Source organism: Sinocyclocheilus rhinocerous, unplaced genomic scaffold, assembly GCF_001515625.1.
Source record: "Sinocyclocheilus rhinocerous isolate Xijiao unplaced genomic scaffold, SAMN03320098_v1.1 scaffold603, whole genome shotgun sequence".
NCBI lineage: Eukaryota > Metazoa > Chordata > Actinopteri > Cypriniformes > Cyprinidae > Sinocyclocheilus > Sinocyclocheilus rhinocerous.
In genome coordinates, this window is record NW_015656630.1 from 1,564,604 (window position 1) to 1,584,291 (window position 19,688).

Sequence of the window (19,688 nt, forward strand, 5' to 3'; positions counted from 1 at the left end):
GTTTTAATCTGTAGTGATTTGTTTTTGTTGCTGTTTGTTTTAATTTCATTTTACCCATTTTTTTTTACCTATTTACCAGCTGATCCAAGGTGTAAATGTGTCTCTTTATAGTGTAGTACTGTACAATCACAGTCGTTTCATCCTGACCATTAATTTATTTGTAACATGCATTATGGACTACAAGTACAGTTCATATTTAAATGCAAAAAACAGAGTTTATTATAATCAGCTGATCGAACAGTATCACATTCTTGAAATAAGCTGAAGTTAAAAGTATTGTTGTTTGTTAATCAATCAATATTAATGGTTTCATAGTAATTTCTTCCACAGTTTCCTTGTATGTGCTATTTTAGTCAAGCTATTTTATTTATTTATATAAAAAAGACAGGTATACTGTAGCTGTAGCTCGCCCTCCCTTGGTTGTTTTTGATTGGTTTACAAGATCAGGCTCCGCCCTTTTCTTTAGTCAGTGACTGACTGACTGTCTTTGAAAGAACTTGAAGAGGCGACACTAAATCTTTTAGTCTTGACATCTTTCATAAAAGGTTTATTACTAATATAAAAAAGTTTTTTTTCCTGACTATTTTGTCACCAGATGAGGTGCTCAAGGAGGATGTTTTACGTTATGCGCATATTTTATAAATGTATAATTAATTTTCGTCTCACCTCCTTTCCATTTTATTGAAGGATCGATTATCGTACTTACCCTTTTATAACATGTCTTGAGGATAAAGACACATTTATCCAGATATTAGCAATAATACCTCATTTGACAAACCCTTCCAATCAACATACATGATGTGAGATAGTGACTTTAGAAGTGTATAATCCATTCCCTCTCAGAATGTTGCGTCATTAGGACTTTAATACAAATATACTCTCACTTCCAATCGCTCCTAGTTTTATTGATATGGAATCGGGTAAGGAAGGTGAAATGGGTTGAGTATGGGTTTTTAAATCAGTCTTTTCTTAGTAACGTGATGTGTGTATGGATGTATGTGCGTTTGAAGTTCTCAGTGTTTCTTGTTTTCGCGTGAGGGACATCCGACATGTAACTAAAATGGAAGTTTACACCCTTGTGTTTCTTTCCGCCAATGCTCAGGACCCATTAATGCACACCTAAATTCACTCTGACAAGAGTTAAATTATTCTTGTAGAATTACATCGAATTCTTTGAAATTCGTAGAAATTCCATTGAATTCTTAAGAGATGGATGCAAGTTTTATGGTGTAGATTGCGCGTGTTAAAACATCTTTACCGTCATAATACAACCATCGATACACCAAAACTGTGTTGGTCCTGAGTCTTATCAAAGTGATGTATGGATGTATGTATTGAATTGTATATAGTATATAAATATATGTAGATGAACACATAAATATATATATATATATAACTATATAAATATAGCTCAGACTATCCTGCCAGGCTATCAGCACATAAAGCCTTCCATCAACCCAACCAGAATAATTATATCTAGTGGTTTAGTAATGGCTGGGTGTTATCTGTGGGAAAAGTTACTGGAAGGTGGTGATTAATGGTGGTTTAGGAAATTAAAACTAGATTTGAGCTATTGATTTGAACAATCTATAAGGGAACCTTCAGATAACTCCGCCCATCACTGTCACTGGCCCCGCCCCACATCCCTGGCCGCTCCTCTTTGGCAGGATGGTGTCTAAATATGTTTTCATTCATCGATTGTTGTTGTATTTTTGCTGTGAGCCATAGAAATCTCTCACTTTCAAATTCCTTTCAAAGCTTACACTGTGAACGAAGCCATGACCTTTGAACTTGAGAAAAAGACCCTTTCAGGAGGTTTTGGACTAGGTTGCCATTCTTCTCTCGATTGAAACTTGTCCAAGCTGGTGTTTGAATGACAGACAGGTGGCTTATAAAAGGGAACTATCCACATGAACTGATCATCCACAGTTTGTGTTACCATTATGTGAGGCAGATCATGGTAAACAGGACTTTCTCATAGATTTGTTGTTGTTAGATTTCATGATTTGTTGTCGAAATTAAAACCCAATGATTCTAGAAATACAAAACAAAAAAATGTTTTATGAATTTGTTTCATCCCACCCTGTCATGTCATGTTTTTTTTTTACAATTTATTTTACTGTGAATTTGTGCCTTTTGTCATCTTATCTTCCAATAAAATTACATTGGAGATGTGAAAAAATAAATACACTTTTAAAAAGTAGTGTTTTACTGGTTTACACGTCTTTAAGTTCTAAAAATACTTATTCAATATTGTTTTTTCAGTAAATTTGTACTCCATTTTCTTCTTTGATCAAACACATTTTTCAGTTGTTTGCTTAAAGGGATAGTTACTCACCCTCATGTCGTTTCAAACACACAAGACCTTCGTCCATCTTCGGAACACAAATTAAGATTTTTTTGATGAAATCCGAGAACCCTGCATAGACAGCAACGCATCCAACACGTTCAAGGCCCAGAAAGGTAGTAAGGACATCGTTAAAATAGTTCATGTGACATCAGTGGTTCAAACTTAATGTTCTGAAAAAAAAAATACAAAAAAAAAAAAAAAAACTTTACTGTCATCAACACACACTGAAGACTGGCACGAAAGAGAATAAAATGTAGAATAAAGTTTTTTTTTTTAACAATGTCCTTACTACCTTTCTGGGCCTTGATGGTGGTAATTGTGTTGCTGTCTAAGCAGGGTCAAAAAGCACTTGGATTTCATCAAAAATATCTTAATTTGTGTTCTGAAGATGAACGCAGATGAGAACGACATGAGTGTGAGTAATTAATGATAGAATTATCATTTTTGGGTGAACTAGGCCTATCCCTTTAACATCAGAGTTGTTCTCCTAGAGGGCAGCGCATTGACACGTTAAGCTATGGTGCTCATGACAGTGACATACACTGAACAAAATTATAAACGCAACACTTTTGTTTTTGCCCCAATTTTTCATGAGCTGAACTCAAAGATCCAAGACTTTTTCTATGTACACAAAAGGCCTATTTCTCTCAAATATTGTTCACAAATCTGTCTAAATCTGTGTTAGTGAGCACTTCTCCTTTGCCGAGATAATCCATCAACCTCACAGGTGTGGCATATCAAGACGCTGATTAGACAGCATGATTATTGCAAAGGTGTGCCTTAGGCTGGCCACAATAAAAGGCCACTCGCCCATTGTTGTGCCATTCATCCACGACCATCACCTCATGTTGCAGCATGATAATGCACGGCCCCATGTTGCAAGGATCTGTACACAATTCCTGGAAGCTGAAAACATCCCAGTTCTTGCATGGCCAGCATACTCACCAGACATGTCACCCATTGAGCATGTTTGAGATGCTCTGGATCGGCGTATACGACAGAGTGTTCCAGTTCCTGCCAATATCCAGCAACTTCGCACAGCCATTGAAGAGGAGTGGACCAACATTCCACAGGCAACAATCAACAACCTGATCAACTCTATGCGAAGAAGATGTGTTGCACTGCGTGAGGCAAAAGGTGGTCACACCGAGAGAAATAGGCATTTTGTGTACATAGAAAAAGTCTTGGATCTTTGAGTTCAGCTCATGAAAAATGGTGGCAAAAACAAAAGTGTTGCGTTTATAATTTTGTTCAGTGTATGTTTGAGTCTGGCTTGCGACATTTTCAGACCTCCCCTCTTTCCTCCATTTATTGTTTTCTCTATGCAAATAAAACCTATTTCTTCATCTAATTTCCACAGTAAACATGTCCTTACTTTAAGCTAACCCATTCAATCCCACACAGGACAAACACACATAAATAAGCACAAATCATCAAGAAAAAGGATCACTGCAAACCCTCCCTTCATTAAATGAAATTTTCAGCCTAATCAGGATTTGAAGAGATGAAAGCCAGATTAAACTAACCCCTTCTTATGAGGCCTTCAGAAAGGGGAATGTGTTTGATTCAGACATTTGGATTTCATTTTCACAGTTGCAGTTGTATGTGACATGTTTAATTGTTTATTACATGTATTTATTAATTATACTCAGTAGCAATGATAAAAAAACTGTAAGGTAAATCGATTCGTTCAGCTCTGAGATGATTAAAGAAAGCAATGGACCATTTTTGGACGGTGAAATTTACCCTTAATCTCTGGTCCTAGAGGTCCTCAGCTTTGATAGGCTGGCATGTTTATGACAAAGAAATGTTTATAGTCAAGATTATTCTTTACACTGACAAAAATACCTTATGTGTCCCTTACTAAAATCACTGCATCTGCATAAACCACATTATTGCCATTATGATAGTGACCAAAAACAAGTTAATGGATTTTAAATTAAGCTAAAAATCAAGTTTTTAATGAACAGAGAACTCTCTGTTTCATGCCCTAATCAAAAAGGATTGCGACATATAACAAATCGTTTAGACACAGTTCAAGTCTTTCATAACTTAGCTAAAGCTTTCAGGCGTTTATGTGATGAAAGTACTGCGGCTTTAAGAGGTTTCTGAGGATTGGCCGGACAGTGAGGAAGTAAAGGGGTGTAAACACAAACCCCAAACTCTCACACTGTCCTATACCTGTTAAGTACGGAATAGATATTCAAGACACCTGCAGAATCTCCACAAGACCGAGGCTGAAAGGTAAGATTGTTTTTCTTTGCGCGAGGATGACTGAGATTATTTGCGTTGTCTTATTCTTCAGATTTAGTAAGGAGTTTGATTAGATGATTCTTTAATTATGCAGTAGCATAAATTTAATTTTGCTTTCGTTACGGTAGCTTTAGAGGAGCTTAGTTTTCGTAATGTTTTAATCTGAAAATCTCTAAATATTTGAAGTTTATTCGATGGCTGTTTGAATATAGCCCACTTTTTCATATTTGAACGCTGACAACAGTACTCGTTACATAAAACAAGAGAGAAATTAGATTAGACTGTTATGCTTTTTGGAAAAACGTTTATACATTTACTACCTCCGTCTTGAACAAGTCTTTAAGTCAAAACAAAAGTCTTTTTTACTATCAAACAACATAAAAGTTATAGCTAGTCATAATCACTTTTGCCCGTATCCATAGCAACAGAGCGTTTTCAGTGAACATTACATCACTGATCCATATTATAATAATCAGTCAACCTCCAGATTTTTATTTCATCATTTTAAAAAGCTTTTCAGCTCAAAATGAGACAGGATTAACTCTTTTAGATTAGATTAATGTTTGAATTACCATGCATGCTTGTTTACATGATTTTTGTGTGCACAGGTCTGAGAATGAGCGCACAAAATGTTGGATCCAGGGATGGACATCAGGCTTTCAGGTAACATCATCCTTAATCAATGAAATGAACCCCTCTTCACTTCAAAATAACAAGGATGACAAGAGTGAGGTGAAAGAAATGGGACTCAGAGAACTGAGATTTGAGAAGTGAAAGGAGTTCCATGTGTTCAGTTTGATTTATTGTCCAGCATTACTGACTTTCTACTTGCACGGAACCAAATTGTGAATGCTGGTGTTTCTCTCAAAAGTTTTACAATTTGTCACAAGACCAGCTGCTTGTCTTTATGTGCCTGCTCTTTTTCTTTCTCTCTGCTGCTGAATGCTTCCTAAGAATTTGCATGTGACTGTATTATTTAGCAACAGGGTGGAAAGATAATTAGCCTGCATTTCAGAATTATTGTTATTTTAGACTAATTTATTAGTATTTGTTGAATTAGTAAAATTTTTCTGGTTTAAAAGAAAAAAGCAGCACAAATTGGCAAAAAATTATGATAAGAAATTATCAACTCAGATATAGTTACATTTGACTCCAAGGTAGTAAAATTGAACTCTCTCAGAGTTAACTTAATGCAAGTTTGTTTTCAAAGTTTGGCATTATGCTCTCACATATTTAGAAAAAATATTTACCTTATTTGATTGATTGATTGTAGAGTCCAAGAAATATTCAAAGTGTTGAGACCAATTCTTACATAAAGCAGATTAGCATCGGTCGACATTTACTTGCGCCGCTCAAGACCTGCAACAATACATGCAACAATACATGCAGTGATTTGGAGATCAGGCCTGTTAGTAATTTTTGCATTTTGTATTCCTGGCCTCATTCACGTGGCTCTGTACTGCTCCAGATTACACTTCATAATCCCAAATACTCTCCTTAACGCATGCTTTTACTCACACACATCCATTCAGGCAACAAGATGCAATGAGAACATGTAGAGCAACAAAAAGGGTTACATTTATTGCAATTACTAACTACTTGATTTCTGAAGGCTTCCTGGTGTCAAAGGAGAATGATAAACTTCTGTTTCTGAGAAGATCTGAGAAATATGAGTCTTGGAACTACAGCATGTAGACATCTGGGGCCAATACAATAGAGAATCAAATAATAAATCTACTCACTTCAGCTGATGTCTTGGATTGGATAAATCAGGCTTCAGATTATCAGTTGTTTTGGGAGAACAGCAAAAAAGATGTCGGACACATTTGATGTTCCACGTGTGCGCTCTGACAGTACGTCCACCACGACGTCTACTTCATCGCTGGTGATTCTCCGCCAGAGGCTCGCTCAGTTGCTCGTCTGCTTGGAGGATCTCAGCTCAGATGATGAGGCAAATGAGGAAGTGTCCCATACGCTAGACAAAGCCTTTTACCTCTGTGGAAAATACACCAACAGAGAGTCCTTCAGGTTTACGGAGTCATTGAAAATTAGTTTTAAATAGACTTGTGTTGATGTAATAGAAGACGTGGATTTTGTTGGTGCTTTGCCAGCAAGTTCTTTGCATTTTATCTTTAATTTTATACTTTCTCACATGTTTTTCTCAGATATTCAAATCATAGTTTATATGAACCCAGTTCATTCATTAATTGATTCCTGCTCTGTTTGTGACTTCTTCTCTTGTTCAGGCTGCACGTGGTCACATGGAATGTTGGCACAGCGGAGCCACCAGCCGATGTGAGGTCATTACTGCAGCTTTACTCGCAGCCGGCCACTGACCTCTTTGTGATTGGGTGAGTTAACATCACCTGAATCACATGATCAGCAGATTTACACTCAAAAAAAAAAAAAAAAAAAATCTAGGCCATGTTAGTAGGCCAATTTATTCTGAAAATGCTTAAAACGTCATTACTACCAAAGAATGCTATTAAACACAATACATTGTTAGAAATGTGGAGGAAATATGACAGAAAAATGCCAGAATTTCCCTAAGATACACTGTTAGACATTGTTGGTGGCTAAATTAAATTAACCAGTGAGGGTGTGAAAATGTGAGAGTGTGAAAATTGTTTTAAGTGTGTTTATTTCTAAAAGTGTACAGGGTCAAAAGTGACCACACAATTGGAGAGCACTCATTCACGTAGCCCTCAGATGATCTCACACATTGCTCTTTTTTGACAAATATATCTATTTGTACATGTCACTAATATATACACTACCTTTTAAAAGTGTTGGTTTGGCAAGATTTTACTTTAAAAATACAGTAAAAACAGTAATACTTTGAAACATTATTAAGATTTAAAATAAAAGTTTAAAATTAAAAGTTTTCTATTTTAATATTTAAAAATGTAATTTAATCCTGTGATGGCAAAGCTGAATTTTCAGCATCATTACTCCAGTCTTCAGTGTCACATGATCCTTCAGAAACCATTCTAATATGCTGATTTGGTGCTCAAGAAACATCTTGTTATTATAAATGTTGTAAACAGTTGTACTGTTTGAAATATAAATCTTTTGTAATGATTTTGTAATGATTAATGGTTTTGGTCAATTTAATGCATCCTTATTGAATACGTTTTTTTAAAACATACTGTATGTTCTTTCTATTTAAAATAGAAATTTACTAGCAATTTCTGAGAGAATATATATATATATATGTATATATATATGCATATATACATGTATATATATGTGTGTGTGTTATATGTTCTTTCTACTTAAAAGTATATATATATATATATATATATATATATTTCTGTGAAATTTACTAGCATTTTCTGAGTTAAAATTGTTTCAAAGTAAATCCTACACCAAAGATTTTTTTCAGTATATATACTCTATGTATGAGACAGAATGAATTTATCTGTCAGTTGGTACGTTTACATTGTGATGTGATATAAGATGAGCAGATGTGTTTGTGCCCTAGTCTACAGGAAGTGAATGCCACTCCAGTGCGGTATATCTCTGATCTCATTTCTGAGGACTCATGGAGTCACCTTCTCATGGATACTCTGGCACCAATGGGATATATCAAGGTAGAGAATAAATAAAAAACTGATTGTGTATCTCAGCACTCAACACTGTTGAGTGTCCTTACATATGTTTATATGCAGTTGTAACAGTTACAAAAGAATAGAGAGACAAAATCAGGATGAGCCATCTCCTCATTAAGCTTGTTAAGCTCCATTGTTCACTGCAGGCCATTGAAAACACTAGAGGCATTGTTTCACACCAGCACATTTGTGTACCGTAACCACAGATTTGATGTGAGCCTGTCCCATTCTGCCTTTCACGACTAATTAGCTCTGATTTTAAAAACTTAATTATACTTTGCCAAAAAATCCCAGGAATTTCCAAGACCGATCTCCTTATTTTCTTACGTCAACATATCAAGGACTCTTATCCATTCTCAGCTCAAATACATGTTTCCTTTTGTTTTCTTTCACTGTGTAAGGCCTAATATAGCTTTCTTGCAGAGAAACCTCCTAAAATCCTCTTTCTGTGATGCTGTCGGTTTTGATGTGGAGGTCAAAGCGGCGTGTGACATTTGTGTTGAGAAATGCACTGAAGCTTTGACATATGAAAAGGCTTTTTTTTTCTTTCTGTCCTCAGGTGACTTCAGTGAGGATGCAGGGTTTGCTGCTGATACTGCTTGCAAAGCAGGTCCACCTGCCTTTCATCAGAGACATCCAAAGTACATACACCCGCACAGGCCTGTTTGGATACTGGGTATGGTATAGCCGTTACATCTTTACATTTCACAGACACTTACTGTTATACACAAATTTCATTGATATAATTTTCCTGCAAAACTGACATATTTATTCTACTGTTCAAAGGTTTAAATGTTATAATATTTTTTAAGTCACACACACACACACACACACAAACACACACACACACACACACACACACCTCTGGTCAGCTCCTTGTGGGGACTCTCCATAGGCGTAATGGTTTTTCTACTGTACAGACCGTATTTTCTATTGCCCTACACCAACCCTACCCCTAAACCTACCCCTCACAGGAAACTTTGTGCATTTTTAGATTTTCAAAAAACTTCATTCTGTGTGATTTCTTAGCTTGTTTACCCGTGGGGACCTCAATTTAGGTCCCCACCGTGACACGAGTCCCCATGAGTCTGTGTGTATTCAGGTTTAAGTCCCCACCAGAATAGAAAAACAGGTACACACACACACACACACACATATTATTGTGATGGCAAAACAGCATAAACTTCAATGTCATTTTGATCAATTTAATGCATCCTAGCTGAATAAAGGTATTAATTTCTTAAAAAAGGTAAAAAATAAGTACAAATAATACAATAAAAATCCTCCTAATAAAACACCTATCCTTGTAGAGGTATGAATATGTGAGTATGACATGGGGGTTTACTGTAATAAGTTGCTGCTGGACTAATGCATTTGTATTTATTGTCACAGGGAAATAAAGGTGGTGTGTCTGTGCGTTTCTCATTCTACGGTCACATGCTGTGTTTTCTGAACTGTCATCTGGCAGCTCATATGAACTACGTCCTGCAACGAATGGACGAATTTGAATATATACTTGACAGACAAGACTTCGATATGTACAACACACCACAAGTGCTTGACCACAAGTGAGTGTTAAGTTGGATGAAGTTGGCTCATGTTCATGATTTCTCACATACTTAATGGTTCTCACATTGCTGTTGTTCCGCATATCAGGGTAGTTTTCTGTTTTGGTGATCTGAACTTTCGTATCGCTGACCATGGGATGCACTTTCTCCGCTCCTCAATCAACAATGGCCGCTTTAACCTGCTGTGGAACAGAGATCAGGTCAGGCAAACACACAAACAAAGATAGCACAAATACACACTCTTCTGAAGACAATGGCTCTTTAGCATGCTGATTATAAATTATATATATTTTATTCCGAAAAAGTAAAAAAGTGCATTTGTATTCTATTCTATTCTACTGATTTCTGGCTCTTAGTTGACCATGATGAAGAAGAAAGAACCTATTCTGCAGGAATTTGAAGAGGGACCATTGTGCTTTAAACCCACGTATAAGTTTGACCGTTTCTCTGAGACTTACGATATAAGGTACATTCACACACTTTACATGTTATTAACACAATATAAATGCACTATTTTCAATGCATGAAAGTGGAAACAGTCTTAGATCTCAATTTCCTGAAAGTCTATCGTGTTTTTTTAGAAGAAATTCATGGTCGTTCTTTCTCCAAACAGAACACCGAGGACATGGTTTGGCTTTATGTAAGATATGATAAGAAATATTTGTGTTTGTTGCAGAGCCTTATCTCTACCTTAAGCACTGTTACCCAGAATTCCTGTCAATCATCATCACATCCCTGTAAAACACTGCACTCCTTTCACTCAGCGTTCAATCTGTGCATAATCTCCTATCAGATGCTCCAGTAAGCATTTCAGTCATGTCTATACAAATGTAATGTTGTGATAGGTGTTTTTTCTGTGTGCCAGCTGCCGTCAGCTTTGAAGACATGTATGTTGTAGTATGTCTACATTGAAGATGAGATGGGCATGTAGGATGTTGTAAGAAGGGAATTGTATTTCCCAACAAACATAAATGGCTGAATATAGGAGGTCTTCCGCACCACAGAGTATTTGAATCTGTGTCTGTGTACAAAAGTGTCTTCAGCACAGATCTTTTCCTCATTTAGCTGTCAGTTTGCTGAATTGTTAAATGGGTATTGGAATATGGTTGGGAAATGGTGTTTTGCTGTGTCCGTAATGGAAGCAGAGGAAGTCTGTGTCTCCAATGGAAAGATTAGCGCAAACTTTTAATTTATTTTCAAGATTACTAGTCAAGGTGGAAAAAGTGAAATAGGGGTTTTCTGAAAAATGCATGAAATCATGTATACACCAATCACTCCATTCGTCCATCCAGCCCTTCCATCATATTTAATACATGACCACACATCCATGAAATGCTGTCAGTGTGTCGTTGGGCTTTTAACAGCTGTCATGGAGAACTGCTTTGCACCTGTCACTAAGCACCTTATCACTGTGTAGAAAGCATGTTTCACTCTGATATGCTGGTGTTTGATGCATTTGCATGTTGTCTCATATTGTAGAAGTAGATCACAGCATATCAGTTGCATGTCTGCATGGAAATGGGAATTTCACATGGAATTCTCAGTATACAACTACAGCATATCTCTCTCTCTCTCTATCTATCTATCTATCTATCTATCTATCTATCTTGAAAGTTTGGGGTAGGTAAGGTTTTTCATGTTTTTAAAAGAAGACTCTTAAACTCAACAGGGTTGCTTTTATTTAGTAAAAAAGAAAGTACAAACAGTAAAAAAGTATTTTCTATTTGAATATATTTAAAAATGTAATTTATTCCTGTGATGGCTAAGCTGAATTTTCAGCATCATTACTCCAGTCTTCAGTGTCACATGATCCTTCAGAAATCACTCTAGTATGCTGATATGCTGAAACTAATACATTTTTATCAGGATTCTTTAATGAATAGAAATAGCAGCAAAGAAGAACAGCAATTTAATTTAATCAATTTAATGCACCCTTGCTGAATAATTAGTATTAAGTTCTTAATAAAAAGTACTAATTTCTTAATAAAAAAAAAAAAGACCCCTTACTGACCCCAAACTTTTTTAGTGTGTATAAGCCAATATAATATAATAAGTTTAAGTTCTCCAAGACTACAATCTCACTCTGCATTTATTACTTCAGTATTATTTACATTCCTTGACTTTTTTCTTTTTTTTTTGCATGGGACAATGATTAGTGGTAAAAAGCGGAAGCCTGCCTGGACGGATCGTATCTTGTGGAGGATAAAACCCAAAGCTACAGAGACTGAGGATGAGAATAGGTTGACATCATCATCAGCTGACGATGATGAGCATCCTATTAAGGTGACGCAGGAAATGTACACCTGTGATGTCTCGTATGGGGTCAGTGACCACAAACCCGTCATTGCAACCCTCAATCTGGAGGTATGCATTATGTATTCCATGATCATTTAATCAATCATATGATAAAGAGCTAATCAAACTGAAGTAAATGTGCTTAAATTATAATCATTAATAATTATAATTTTAGATGTATCTACCTTTCAGTGTACATGACATTTGAGTTCAAATTGGTCTTGATCTCTTCATGCAGATGAGAAAAAATGTGGAGACTCCTCTAGTCACACTAACAGTGGAGGGACACTGGAGTGCAGATGAAGATGCCACATTCACCTACACCATTCTGGAAAACTTTGAGTCCTCAACCTGGGATTGGATCGGATTGTACAAGGTGAGAGGGAGACAGACAAAAAAAGAGGTTGATGGATGAACAAAAACACAGAAAGAGACAAAAAGGAGATCTGTATCACAAAGCGGGTCACTAACCAGTGGTGATTTATATCTCTGTGTGCAGATTGGCTTCAAAAGGGCCTCCGATTACTCCACCTTTGCTTGGGTCAAAGATGATGAAGTGGCTGCCAACGGCGAAGTCGTGACGGTATGGCAGACTAAAAGTTTATGTGCATATTGCGAAAATAATGAATATTAATAGAAATGTATATTACTTTACATCTAAAATGAAATTTGAAACTGTTGTGTGTTTTTAAACGGCATGATGCTAAAAAGCTGCCATAAAAGCACTAACCTGAGTAATGCACTACTTGTTTAAGGTCCAGATGAGTAAAAATGAGCTCAACCTGCTGGCAGGGGATTATGTTCTTGGCTATTACAGCACCAACATGCAAACCCTCGTTGCCTTTAGTCCGACTTTCCAGGTGAGTTTACGCAAACTTACCTCTGTGTTAGCATTCGGCTGTACCTCTTTATTCAGCTGGCTTGTCTGGATCCAGATTCTCGAGTCTCGACAAGCTGTAATGGAGGGTCTGCTTCCTGAGAACATCAACGGATATGAGAAGTAACTGGATATCTTCTAACCTCATATGTTCACATATGTAAAAATTACAACAGGATCTGATTTGAGATCATATTTGCCTGTGTAAACAGACCTTGCTCAGTTTGATTTTAAAAGTTAAAACTGATTCCGTGAAACAGTCTGATATAATGAGTGTGATTTAAAATCGAAGGCTTTAAAATGTCCCAAACACTCAGTCTATTCACTGAACACACTGCATTACTCTTTTTCATTCTCTCTTTATCTGTGGTTCTTCTCAAATGGTTGAGTCTGTTGTGAGCTTCTGTAAACACACACATTGTACACACTGCGCTTTTCTACTGTAGTATGTACCTGTATCTGCCATTAAAGGTTTATAAAGCAATCACTAACTTTATTACAGACACATCCTAACTCAGAATCTTATCCCATCTGTTTAGTAACCATGGTAATTTGACTGAGAATTGAGAAATATAACTTTTTTTTGTTTTTTTTTTAATTTTAGTAAAAAAGAAGACAGGACATTTCTGTAATACAGCCCATGGAATCTGTGCCTGCTAACTTGAAAGCTCTTTTGATTTATGTAGAAACTGACTGCACAAAGATCTGCACATTTTTCACACCTTTCATGTTGTTTTTTTTAATCAAATTTGATACTTATAAGACTGTAAAACTAACGAGTGTAGAACTCTCAGAATTTTAAAATAAGCCTGTATTTCATGCCAAAGTCAACACATAAATTGTGAAAAAGTACTCACTCAAAAAGCACTTTTACATTAAGTTTTACAAAACACAATTATACATTTTTATTTTTATATGATATATTAAATAAATGATGTTGCATTTTGCCTATTTGAAAGTGATTACAGTATCTTACAGTTTTAATGTACATGAGTGCTGTGCTTTATACAGTATTTCACTATGTTTTATATGTCAGTGCCTGTTTCTATATAATAGTGTGTGGCTTTTCAGTATCTATAACAACGGTTCACCATCTGATTGTTAAAATGCCATTTTGATTACACTCTCTCACTCTTGTTAGTGCTAAATTTGTCTTTTATATGAGAGAGGCAGTTTAACTTCTTATTGTCTGCATTTGTCCATTGTGACATGCCAAGTCAAGTCACCTTTATTTATATAGCACTTTTAACAATACAGATTGTGTCAAAGCAGCTTTACAGTATCAAAATAGGAAAATAGTGTGTCAATAATGCAAAAGGACAATAGTAAACACTCAATTTTCAGTTAAAGGCAGTTCATCATTGAATTCAGTTATGTCATCATCCAGCTCAGTTCAGTTTAAATAGTATCTTTGCAATCATTTGCAATCAAGTCAACGATATCGCTGGAAATGAAGTCTCTCACTCTTGTTAGTGCTAAATTTGTCTTTTATATGAGTGAGAGGCAGTTTAACTTCTTATTGTCTGCATTTGTCCATTGTGACATGCCAAGTCAAGTCAAGTCACCTTTATTTATATAGCACTTTTAACAATACAGATTGTGTCAAAGCAGCTTTACAGTATCAAAATAGGAAAATAGTGTGTCAATAATGCAAAAGGACAATAGTAAACACTCAATTTTTCAGTTAAAGGCAGTTCATCATTGAATTCAGTGATGTCATCATCCAGCTAAGTTCAGTTTAAATAGTATCTTTGCAATCATTTGCAATCAAGTCAACGATATCGCTGGAAATGGACAGAATGGAGAAAAAAACCTTGGGAGAAACCAGGCTCAGTCTGCCTGGCATGCCTGGCCTATATTTTTCATTGAATACATAATTTATCCTCTCTTTATCTTAGTTCATGTTAAATTTATCGTAACTGTCTTCTTGGCACGAGTTGAACTGAAGATGTTTTAAAGTGTTTCTGTAATCGCACAGTTGAAGACATTGGGATTGTTAGCAGTTTCATTAAAATATTAACATCTGAACATCTGTTTGTACTGTAAATGCATATATCTGTATACTTTCATTTATAACTGTGAGATTAGTTGAAATGCTATTTTGAGGTAACTTGTAATTAACCTGAAATATTCCTTTAAGGTCTAGACCACACACATTTGAAGGTTAATTACATAGCTGACATTAATTAGTGTGACACGAAGCGTGATTTTTCATCCAACAAAATCCAATCTCCAGAGTGACAATCAAACAAACTTCCTCCTCAATCTTTCTCGCCATCATTATTATTTTCCTTTCCAACTGTAGGTTTACATGTTTTTGTAGCTCACTCCAGGGGGCGCTGTTTACTTGCTTATTGTCTTGGTCATAACGCACTGCATTTGTGAAATTCACGCATGCATACTCACTCACTCACAGAATATAGCATTACTCAGTTAGGCACAGTACTCCGCACTAGAGATATTGTGTGGTTTTACCTCCAGGAGCATTTTCATGAATAATTACAGCTATGAATCTGTCTGAGGCACCTGCAGAGCTCTTCTAGGAGGAGGTCGTCAGCACGTCAGAGAGAGAACAAAGAACTTGCTAAAAACACACTGTGAGTCAGCCAGTGATCATGAGCTATGAGACAGTGACACTAGGACAATTCTTTCTATGTAAGACAGTAAATCTATATTTGGGATGACAAACCCCAAAACATCTATAGGGGCTATTTTAAGGCACACAACTCTCTGAGATTGAGAAAAGGTGTAACAGGCCTGTCTAAACTCTGAAGATAACTGACCGATGGAGTTGGCTTGATATCAACAAAGTATGAGTGTGCTGTTCTTATAACAGTACAGTAAAAATAAAGTTATGCCACTTACATTTTAGACACCATATTGCCAGTCTATTTTCGCGCCGAATTTCCTGAACGAATCAGTGTTCAATTCGCTCTGATAAAGATGCGTGCTGATTGCAGTGTCCCTACATAGTGTTCACTGCTGCCTATTCTTTGAGCACAGCATATTCGTTGAAGTTCACTTAACAAAATGCGTTCATTCGGAACTAGTGGTCGACCGATATTGGTTTTTTGACAGCCGATGCCGATATCTTGGAAAGCAGGGTGGCCGATGGCCGATATAAAGCCAATATAATTTTATTTATTTTATTTAATATTTAAGAAATTTTAAATAATTTGAAAATGGATTAAAAAATAAATATGTAAAATAAACATGCTTATACTTTAAATGACAAAGTATTCTTAACAAATAAACAAACATTTAATAAAAATATAATTAAAAAGGAAGTAAACACTGTAACCAACAGGGCACTCAGTATTCTGGGAAGATTGTGTACATTGGGAATCACATTTTTTCAAATAAAGCCAAGGTAACACTCATTTTACATACAGCACACAGTGAAAATGACATGAATATGACATTGGGCAAAAGCATGAAGCGCAGCATAATTTGAAATCACGAGTTTAACGTTTGTCGATCGCGTGTCTCCAGTCAAGCTGAACTCTCCTCCTGTCCGTATTCACGCGATCGTGCAGGATACTAATGCACACTTCATAAGATCTCACAGCTGGATTCGACTAAGTTTGCAAGGTTTTTGAAATTAGATATTCATTAGTCATTCAAAGATTTGTTTAAATTATATAAATGCCTATTTGCTGAATGCTGATGGCAAATGAGAAAGTATTATAATGTTTGCTTTTCTATTACTAACAATATAAATGAAATCGTTATAATACTTTTGTGTATTAATTTTAATTCCTTTATTTAACAGTCCTATCTGATTATTAGACAGACTTCTATCCGTGGACAGAACTGTTAACGACGACAGCGAACGAGGGAGAATGTGAGAACTGCAGAACAGCAGCGTCAAAATAAAATTCCCGCCACGAATGCATCGGCCAAACAGAAAAACGTATCGGCCGATGCCAATATTTGAAAAATGCCAAATATTGGCCGATATATAGGCCTTGGCGATATATCGGTCGACCACTATTCGGAACACACGCAGACGAAACTCAGAAGTTTGAGGTACGATGAATACATATACTTACGTAAATAAATACAATATAAACTAGGCTACCATATATACATCTGTGACTAATTAAACTATTAAACTCAATAAAAACAATAGAGCCTTAACGTTTTTACTTTAGCTCTAACTTCAAGTGCTATGTCCTGATGAATTGAGTGTTTTTGAACAAATCGGTTCAGTGAATGATTCAAATGACTCACTCACACAGGCAGTTAATTGTGTCCTTCCACACAATGTTTTTGTAATTTATTTTTGGCGTTACAAGGAAAGATGGCTTTAATCAAACTTTTGATTTTAAACAAGCTTTATTTTTGAAGGAAAAACTGGACAAGTATTATAACTGAAAATGAATTACAGCATACAAAATGAGTGTATACATGCACACAATTGTTTTTTCCCCCTCATATATATTTGACCACCCTGGCTGCTGTTTGCGGCAGCAATAAACTCCACTATAAGAACATGAATGTCTTCAATACTGATATACTGTCTTATTAGTGTTTAAAAGCTTGGGCTGAGAGCTCTGGCAAAATTAAAGTGCTGTTATAGATTAAACCTAAGCAATTTAATTAAATGCATTAAGGGAAAAAAGTGTTAATTAGAGTAATTAGGTGAAATTTTTGTCTCCTGTTGTGTCAGAACAGCTGCTGAGACCTCACACCCAAGGGAACGGTTACAAGGGAATTATTCGTCTTCCCTGGAGAGGACACTAGATTCTCTGCGAGCCCCATGAGATTCATATTCCCCAGCACATCCAACTGGCCTATGATGTCACCCGGTGCTGTAAAACTTTTTAATGGCCCACTAAATCAGAATCATGGATTGGAGGCATTTAAGGCTAAGTGAAGACAGGATAAGGTTATGGGGTGAAAGAGGGAAAGCAGGATGAATAGAGACATGGAGAGAGAGAGCGAAATGACCTTGCTGATGTCATAATGCAAGCAATATCCAAATCCGAATGCATCTAGAATGAATGTTCACAACAGCAAATTAAAAGCTCTTGTGCTTTTGTAATGCATTAACCTCTAAAATTACAATAACCTTCTGTAAATGATAATTTTCCCATCTTATTACAAATTATATATATATATATATAAAATGAAAATAGCCTTAAAGTGAATAAATGAAAAGTAATAATTTACTCATCCTCATGTCATTCCAAACCTATTCCATTCCATCCTATGTCATTCCTAACTATTATTACAGTAACTTATTCTGGAGAGCACAAAACTGGAAATTTAGCAGAAATGCCAACGAAACGTAAGCAGATGAGGACCAGTGACAGCAAACTTTCATTATATGGAGAAGAGCAGTTTGGATATTCTGTTACTACTAAAAATGGGATAACATTGTGAGGCAATAACAGCGTTTGCAAGTGAACATAAGCAGATGTACTGTAAGGTTGCACAGAATTCTGGGATATGATGCAAGAATCAGCTCCATTCATCCGCAAAGTCCTCAATGTCTGAAATCAGTGTCCTCATTTGCCAGGATCAGAGCAGTTCTGCAAGGAATGTAGATCTAGAAAGAAAGAGAAAAGTCTTCATTCACGCTTATTCACATTTATATAAAGAAACATATTTAAAAAACATCTATCTATCTATCTATCTATCTATCTATTTTTTGTATCTTGTTTTGGTTTATTTAGTGCTGATTGACTGATGAGATCACTCAAGATGTAACAACCAGGTATAAATGTGGTCTTCAGATTTGAGGTTTCTAGGTAAGTCCCAAGAAAAAACAATTCACATGGCTATACACTGACCGAGCTCAAAAAAGGCAGAACAATATTTATCTTGGGAGAAAAGCTCGAAAGCAAGTTATTGCGTTGTTAAAAGGAGCTCTAATCTGCTGAGTGAAAACAATTCTTTATGTAACCTGGGAACAACTAGCAATACAGTTTATATTAGTGAAATCACTGTTCTTTGACCTCACTTCACACAGCAGGACATGAGACTCCAGGTCTGGGATCAGTCCAGCGGGACCTGAGAAGTGATTGGGTCCGGACATCTACGTACCGACAAGAAAGACTTGTTTCTCTCAGAGGAAAAAAGGAAATCAGAGACTATATCTAGCGAAAGTTCTCATGAATAAAACATTGTGTAGGGAGAGGAAACAGAGTCATTCTTGTAGGTCAGGTTGTGGTTGATTTCCACAGGGAGCAGACGTGCGCTTTATTAACTGGGCCTGCACTCACCTGCTGGAACTGGACCTGAGTGCCCAGCATGAGTGCCAAGAAGATACTGCCGCGGTTACAAATAGAAAATCACTGTTTTAACACTAGAAGCTTCACTATTGAAGCATTTGGAACTAAGATGTCAGAGTCTGTGTGTGGCCTTGCATGAGTGGTTTATTGTGAGTGTTTTCAGTGCGTTTTATTGTTTAAGGAATAATAAGATTGAACTTGTTGAGCATCACTGACAGCATCTAGCTCGTGTATACAGTATGTTTGGACTTAACCAGGTGCGTTTCCTCCGAAGAGGCAAGGGAGGCAGTGTCTCCTCAAAATATTGGATGAGAAAAAAAATTTGTTTTACAAAAATAAAGCAGTAGCCCCTCACTGCAGAACACAAGATCCAGGGGCATGGTTGGATCCACATCTAGGGGGTGGAGATGGGTGGGTTTAGGGATCAGGGGGTGGAGACGGGTAGGTTTAGATATATGTAAGGTGGGAGGAGTTGGATCTGGATCCAACCACGCC

The 19,688-nt window shown here is 36.3% G+C and overlaps 2 protein-coding genes across 4 annotated transcripts in view; one reads left to right on the forward strand and one right to left on the reverse strand.

The window, feature by feature from the left end:
• The first annotated feature begins 4,437 nt into the window (after window positions 1-4,437).
• Window positions 4,438-14,173, forward strand: LOC107720665 (inositol polyphosphate 5-phosphatase K-like). Of its 3 annotated transcripts, XM_016528443.1 has the most exons (14): window positions 4,438-4,594; window positions 5,212-5,266; window positions 6,850-6,954; window positions 8,088-8,196; window positions 8,774-8,890; window positions 9,607-9,782; window positions 9,871-9,982; window positions 10,139-10,248; window positions 10,396-10,422; window positions 11,939-12,146; window positions 12,316-12,453; window positions 12,577-12,660; window positions 12,833-12,937; window positions 13,013-14,173. In XM_016528443.1, the coding sequence occupies exons 2-14, from the start codon at window positions 5,220-5,222 to the stop codon at window positions 13,079-13,081; spliced, it is 1,407 nt and encodes a 468-aa protein (XP_016383929.1). In that variant the 5' UTR covers window positions 4,438-4,594; window positions 5,212-5,219; the 3' UTR covers window positions 13,082-14,173. The 3 variants fall into 3 exon arrangements, with proteins under 3 accessions (XP_016383929.1, XP_016383927.1, XP_016383928.1); XM_016528441.1 differs by lacking the exons at window positions 4,438-4,594; window positions 5,212-5,266 and adding an exon at window positions 6,359-6,631; XM_016528442.1 differs by lacking the exons at window positions 4,438-4,594; window positions 5,212-5,266; window positions 10,396-10,422 and adding an exon at window positions 6,359-6,631.
• A 4,272-nt stretch (window positions 14,174-18,445) lies between these two features.
• The window catches only part of LOC107720547 (1,4-alpha-glucan-branching enzyme), a 146,815-nt gene continuing 145,572 nt past the window's right edge, over window positions 18,446-19,688 (reverse strand). Inside the window, 1 exon segment of the mRNA XM_074560110.1 lies at window positions 18,446-18,508. Coding sequence (XP_074416211.1) covers window positions 18,446-18,508 — 63 coding nt within the window.